Below are 7,568 nucleotides of genomic sequence, written 5' to 3' on the forward strand. Positions count from 1 at the left end.
ACAAAATGGGTGGAGGCTATTCCATTAAAGACCTGTGAGCAACCAACAGTAATTGATTTTATCAGGAAGCACATTATTCATAGGTTTGGAATTCCAGAGACTATCACCACTGATAGAGGACTTTCCTTTGTTGGAAATAAAGTTCTTGATTATTGTGCTGAGTGTGCCGTCCAAGTGATCAGTTCCACTCCATATTTCGCCCAATCAAATGGACAGGCTGAGGCTTCTAATAAACTAATTCTCAATATCCTTGAAAAGATGATTGAGAATCATCCAAGGGAGTGGCATCACTTACTTTCTGAGGCTCTTTGGGCTTATAGGAATTCAAAAAGATCAAGTACTGGCATCACACCATATATGCTCACATATGGACATGATGCAGTTCTTCCAATGGAAATGACCATAAGATCTACAAGAGTGGCTTTCCAAAACAAGCTTACTCTGGCAGATTACAACCATGCCATGTTGGTGGAATTGGAAGACCTTGATGAAGTCTGTTTTAATGCCTTGGACCATATTATTGCTCAAAAGAAAAAAGTCATGCTGACATACAACAAGAAGGTTAAGGCAAAAACCTTTATTGAAGGAGACCTGGTATGGCAAGTCAGATTTCCACCGGGAGTCAAAGATAAGGAATATGGAAAGTGGACCCCAAATTGGAAGGGTCCTTACTTGGTGGAACGAGTCCTTGGAAAAGGGGCTTATAGATTAATGGACATAGATGGAGAATCCCACAAGCGTCCTGTAAACGGTGTGTACTTGAAAGAGTATCATCCTTCCATCTATGAAAGCTGGAAATCCACAATCATTCAACCAGCCACGTAGTCTGGCTGGTACTCTCCTTTCCAAGTAAGCTGGAAAGCTGGAAAGGAATCTCAATGGTCATACTTTGGCCATTTATATAGCTAAGTCAGAATGTATGAAGGAAATCACTTAAAGAAGAAAAGCTAAGTACTTGAAAGGGTACATTGGCTAGGGCCTTAGAGAATTTTCAGTTAAACATTTCTAAGAACAGATGATTTTCCAAGTATGGAGTTTCTTTTTTCGTTGAGAAAGAAGCTGCATCTCATGGTCCAAGTTTTACCTATCTTGGAAAATAATTGACATTGTTGTATATACATGTTGTTTCCATGTTAGCAAGTTCTTTTATTTCTTCTGAATTCCTTTGTTTTGGAAAGTCACTTGGTGACAACATCGTTGTTAATATATGGAAAGGGTTTGTTTCCAGTTTTCAATGAATTTCTATGAAAAAGGCACAAAACCAAAAAGAGTTGAGAAATAACCTCCATCCTCATTAGATCCATAATTCCATTACATATTCCAAAATGGATGCTAACTCTAAGAGCTGGCCATACAAAAGATTCTAGGAGGAGTTTACTTATTCACTACATAGTAACCACTTAAAACATCATGAGAAAACCCCATCAAATGGTAAGAAGGACATTTCCAAGTGCCATCCAAATTTTTCTTGCTTTTTCCAGAGTAGCCAGTGCTTTATTTTTTGTCTCTTCAAGTTGAGGAAGTTCGTTTACTAGAATTTCCCATTCTTTCCTATGAGGCTCAGATTCAGTAAGAATAACACTAACAGTTTGATCCAGTTCCAGCTTATCACGTTCCACTTCTTCTAGTTCTTTCTGAATTTTGTTTAACTCTTCAGTCAAGGTGTTTCTCTTGGTTTTAAGTTCCTCAGCTCGTGTCTTGATCTCCAGATAGGGTGCTAAATCAAGATGAAAACTTTCAAAGGCCTTATCCCTAAGTCTAGTTTTTCTTTCATATTCTGAGATAGAGGAAGAAGTGGAGTTTACATGGGAAACGAGAAATTTAAGTTGATGTTGCAGTTTGGTCAAAGCAGTCTGAATGTAATCAGGAAATCCAGGGTGTTTCTTCAGGGTAACTATAGTACCAGCCAAATCTTGATGGAAAGTCATAATTTTTTCCACATCATAAGTAAGGTAGGACAACAATTTTCTTTTGGCTGCGCTAAGACGGTCTTCTGAGGTATCTAAAAGTACAGGTACGTTGGCCGTCGAAGTTGAGGTGCTTGAAGATCGAATGGCTTTGATCACTTTGTATAGATCGGCCAATGCTAGAAGAGCTCCTCTATGCATTGTGAAAGAGGTTGATGTGGACAAAGATGGAGTAGCCTGATGGAAAGAAAGGTCTTGCTTATTACATAAGAAATAAGAAATGAGGCGAAGTTTAAAAGTGTAAAGACTTACCTCTGGGATGGAAGGAGGAGGGCCGGTAGACGTTCCACCAGTGCCAGAAGGAATAGATGTTCCAATAGTGGGAGTTGGAATGGGCAGAGATTTTCCACTTTTGTCTGCCAAACTTTCCACAATAGAGGCTTGAAGGTCCAAGTCTTCTCCATGAGCAACTTTCATATCTGACTAGATCTTGGAAGAACCCTACAAGATGAGTATAAAAGGAATTATGGATATTTTAGAAATTTAAAATGATGAAGGAGATAACAAATGAGACTTACCAAAACAATTTCTTTGGTTGGTTTTAACTTTTTTATTTTTGGAGAGTCTTTTGGCTGTTTGAACTCCTTGGCCCTTTACAAGTCAATTTTCCTTTTTGCCTTTCCAGTAACTTTTCTAGTGGGACTACGCTTGGTGATTATTTTGATAGAATGCTGAGTATTGGTTTGCCTTTTGGAAATACCATCGTCATTGGAGGAATCTTCATCTGAGGAAGAAAACTGGGGTTGAAACTCTTTCTTTACAATGACCAGTCCCTACAAAAGGAGATGTTAGGAGAATCTAAAGCTGGAAAAGTTAAGTATGGTTTTGTTGGAAATACCTGAGATATCTTTTCTTTCCCTTTTACCTTATATAAGGCATCTTCTTCTTCCTCTTCTTCAACTTCTTCTTCTTCTTCGTTACTGGAATAGATATGTTCATGACTCACATTACCACTTTCAGCCACACCTTCAACTTTTGTGGGCAAAATAATGTTATTCTCTTCACTTTCTTCTTCATCACTTTCCTTTAGAATTTCTTTTTCTCCATCAGAGGAATTTTAAGTTAAATCCTTAGCATAGGGAAAGGAAACAGAAAAGAAAGAAGGCAAAGCTCATTAAAAGTACATATTACCTGGAGAAAAGGGTTTGAAGGAGGCTAAAATACTGTCACAAACGGCCTTATGATTTTTTATCTGACTGGAAGAAATGTAGGCCGTCCACCAAACGGTAAATTCATTAGAAGATTGAGGCTTGCTAGTATGGCCTTGAAAGTTGAAAGCTGACCTTTTCATTTCATAAGCTTTATCAATCGCAGCAAATTTGACAACATCTGTGATCCTCACTCTTTGGTCAAAGTATCTGTTCTGAGATTTGTATGGTGGTAAGGAAATGAGTTGGGTGAATCCCATTTTCCTAGCTAGTTGAGCCGGATTGTAGAATTCCACGCCACAAAAGCTATTCCTGAGAGTAGGGTTGGCAGTACTGTAATAAAGATCTTGAGCAAGTAGAAAGCTCGCCCAAATATTTTTCCATTCTCTAGAATGCTTTTTTGGTGGAAACCCCTGGAGAAGGGACTAGCCATGAAAGTATGCGACCAAGGAAAATAAAAGGGTCAAAGAATTTATCATCTCCCATTTCACATTGGTTGTAAAAATACTCAAAGTTTTCAGCAAATCTGAAAGAGGAAGGGGCTGCTGTAGCTAAGGGATAACATAAAAGGGTTTTTCTAGTTTGCATGGCAAGATGAGAAGTTCTATCTTGGAAATACACCTTAAGCCACATTGGGAACAACCAGAAAGGGCCTTGAAACCTTAAAATTTTGGAGGTAAGGAGGTCATTCAGACCCCTGTATAGATGAGAGAGTACGAGGGGAGCCAGTGCTAAATCTCCATTCCTGGCTAAAGATATGGCAACTTGAACAAAGTCCTTGGTAACTTACCCGGATGGAACACATAACAAATAGCCAGAAAGCCAACAAATTAGGAAAGCTATGTGCTTGTCCTCTTCGACTGGCCGCTTCCTTTATAGTGTTTGATGAAAGGAAGGTGGGATGAGAAAAATTTCTTGCTACTAGTGCTTTTGGTGGGAAAAGAGAATTGGTTGACACAGAGAGTGGCACTAACATCATCTCTATGAGGTTTGAGGCTAGTAATGCAACAAATATCCCTTAAGGTTGGGGACATCATTCCACAACTCAAATGAAGGGCATTTATGGTTGAAGACCAGAAAAAAAGGGCTGGAAAGAGAAGGTTTGGGTCAAGTGTAATGGAGGCCTTGCTGATCTGGATAATGTTAAAGATTCCTTGTTTTTTCCTTTGTGATGAAATCTTTTCATCTTTGGAAAGACGATTCACCCAGGACGACCAAGAGGAACGATATGGTGGCCAATTCTTTATACTAAAGGAAGGCTTTACTTTTTTCCCTTTCTTTAAAATAGGAGGGAACTCCGAATCAAAAGGGAGAGGAGACGTACTGGAAGGGTAGAGCTCTGCCAACTTGGAGGGAGCCACACCTGCAAAAGCTAATCCAAGCCCGATTGAGGAATCTTCAACGGGAATCAGAGGGTTGAGATGTAGCCTAGCAGGATTCAGGGATTACAGAAGTAATTGGACTTGGTGACTATGGCTTCGAGTTTTGATTTTAGGTCGAATTGAAGGTGCCGGAAGAGAGGAACTAGTGGTTTGTTTGGGTGGTTTTTTAGCTTTCACAGGAGCCATGATTCGTTACTGCCACAAAGTTAAAGTCTTGCTACTTTTAGGGTTTGGTTGGAGGAGAAAAAAGAGGAAAAGAGAAAGGTTTTCTGATGAGGATAAGCGATACACATGCATATATATATATAGAAGTAATGAGAGTTATGTTTTCTGAGGGTTGGTGGTTGGGATTTTCAAAATTCAAAAGAAGGTAATAAAGATTAGGAAACTGGATGTTTTTAGCCATAAATGGGTAGGACTTATATTGGGACACGGAATGTCTTTTGAAAGTTGGCGGCGTATAAGGATTGATATGGAGGAAACCGAGGAACTAGCAGCGTGTTGCATTGAAATTCTTCAACTAATGATTACTTGAATTGTCTTAATCTAATGACGATTTTTAAGGGGGTTTGTTTGGAGATTTCAAAATTTAAAAGGAATGAAGTTTTTGCCATAAAGGGATAGGATCTTTTCAGAATGTGTGGTACTTGTCAAACAAGTGGCAGTATAAATAGACTTTGAAGGAAGCAAGAAAGTCAACTGCATGGAAAGAAGAAGTTGGAATTTTAAGAGGGTTGTGATGGCGGAATTCAAATCCCATGCCTTATCATCAAGTTGTTCCACATGGCATGGAATTTGGGGGGCATATGTTTACTCCATTATTTTTGGCCCATTGGAAAGGCGACATGTGGCGAGTTTCAATAGAACTTACCACGCTGGATCGTAACTCTAATAAGTTATTGTCGGAGTATTAAAGCTATTTAATTTTACGTAGCAGTCAAAGACAAGTGGGTTAGTATAATCCTACCATGTGGGGTTTTCTATTTTAAGAGGAAAGAGGTGAGTCCTATTAGGACTTACCATCTTTAAAGTAAGGGTCCACATATTCTTATTTGGAAAAAGGGATTATTTCAGGGAAAGACTACCATACATGCAACCTCATGCAATTATTCAAGACAAATTCAACCAATTGGTTCTCAACACATGGCGAGCATCATTAAACTTGCCACGGTGGATTAATTCTATTAAAGATGAATTTATTGGAAGTTCCTATTCTTATAGGATACCAATTAAATGAGTACTTTCCATTTAAATTAAAGTTGACCAAGTCACATAAAGTGGACGTGGAGGCAATATTTTCTCCTTATTTTTAGGAGACATCAGCAATTGCCCAAGCCAGGTCAACCTTTGTTGCTATAATTCAGCAGGCCGTGGGCATTCAATTTATTTATATATATATATATATATATATATATATATATATATATTTAACCCACGATGGAGTAATTATCGTGAGTCCATGATGCCTTGAAGTCTAATGAGTTGAGGTTGAGGAGAGGTTGCTAGAATTAGGGAAGTGCACCACAACCACGACACCATGAAGTTCATATGGAGGGCTTAGCCTAAAATCCAGGAAATCGTAGTCTACGAAAGGAAAAGAAGTGGGTTGGATATAATACCACGATGAAACAGTGGCATAAATTAAGGAGTCCATGGCGTCATGAATTTCAAGCCTAGAAAGGAAGATTTGGTTGAAAGAAGTTGCTAGAAAGAAGGAGCCACAATGCCACGAAAGGAAGGATCCAACTGGAACGAAGTTACCCAAAGCTTAAGGAAACATGGGTCTATAAATAGCTTTTATATACATGCCTGATGTATATAGAATTATACGACCCACGATGAAGAAGTTGTTGAAATTGTGAAGAGGGCCACGATGCCATGATTCAGAAAGGAAAGTCTAGACCATAATAAGTTACCTAAAGCTTAGGAGATGTGGGATACTTGGCCAAACAAGAAAGTGTCGATTGAGAGTGGTGGAATTTCTTAAGTAAACTACTACTAACCGAAGCAGTTGTTGAAGAAAGTGGTTTAAATCATGTCTGAAGAAGGAAGAGTCTACGATAGAGGAAGAAGGAGATGGGAAGAAGAAGTTATAACCAATAAAAGAACATGGGGCACTTAGCAGTCTAGAATTTGGCCAAGTGGAAGCTACCAAGGCTGCCACACATCAGTTTACATACATGGAGGGGCTCTATAAATAGAACACTTAGAGCTAGTTTGCAAACCCTGTTCAACACACACAACCAACGGCACTTCAATTTCTTTACATTCATGTAATGCAATTTCAATATATTTAATTCAAGTCTTGCACTTATTATTCCTACTTTCCAGCACTTTACTTTTGTGACGGCCCAATTTTTTTAACCCGGTGCGTCAGTGAGGAAATGAAAGTTGATCTGATAACGGATTCGAAATGTGGAAGCAAAACATGAAACCAAAGTCTTTAGAGATATAAATCATCAGTAAGACACCAATGTGACCTTCCATGAAGCCACGAAGCTCAAAGAGGACGAAAGCGGAAACAAAGGTCAAAACGGCCAAAAACCGTGAACCAAGGGGCAAAATGGTCAACTCACAATTAAAAGGAGAAATTTGACTCTAAACAAGTCAAACAAGGTGAAAATAACCTAATTTATTCATTGCATAATATTCCAAGAGGTTCTAAGAATATTGGACAAGAATCCCACAAAATGCCCTATCCCGGTCGAAGTAAAAACTGACACTACTTCACAAAAACATGAATAACTCCCATTGTGATTTGAATCTAAGAATGGCATTGGTACCATTGGAAATCTGACTCAAAATCCAGGAATTTAGGCTCAAGAATCGCCCCATTTGGATTTAAAATAAAGAAGTTATGGTCATTTGAAGTCAGAACATTAGTGCTAAAACTGAACTGAAGAAGTTGGGTGAAAGGGGTCATTTCGGTCGACCAAAATAACCCATTGGATGACTAAAATGAATAGGCTAAGGGCAAAAATCAAGTTTTTAAGGCTTGGTTGTTTCGGTAGACCGAAGTAACCCCTCGGACGACCGAAATAGGTCTAAACAGTGCAAAAGCCTACTGGAAA

General features: G+C 38.8%; 1 protein-coding gene across 1 annotated transcript; it reads right to left on the minus strand.

Moving 5' to 3' along the window:
- Positions 1-2,560: 2,560 nt before the first annotated feature.
- Positions 2,561-3,375, minus strand: LOC132314001 (uncharacterized). The gene is made up of 3 exons (XM_059812927.1): positions 3,099-3,375; positions 2,833-3,008; positions 2,561-2,740 (listed from the first exon to the last, which is right to left on the minus strand). The coding sequence occupies exons 1-3, from the start codon at positions 3,373-3,375 to the stop codon at positions 2,561-2,563; spliced, it is 633 nt and encodes a 210-aa protein (XP_059668910.1).
- Between the last annotated feature and the right edge of the window lie 4,193 nt (positions 3,376-7,568).

Source organism: Cornus florida, unplaced genomic scaffold (genome assembly GCF_030987335.1).
Source record: "Cornus florida cultivar Cherokee Brave unplaced genomic scaffold, ASM3098733v1 CherokeeBrave_3.0.0_Hap2_Chr06, whole genome shotgun sequence".
NCBI lineage: Eukaryota > Viridiplantae > Streptophyta > Magnoliopsida > Cornales > Cornaceae > Cornus > Cornus florida.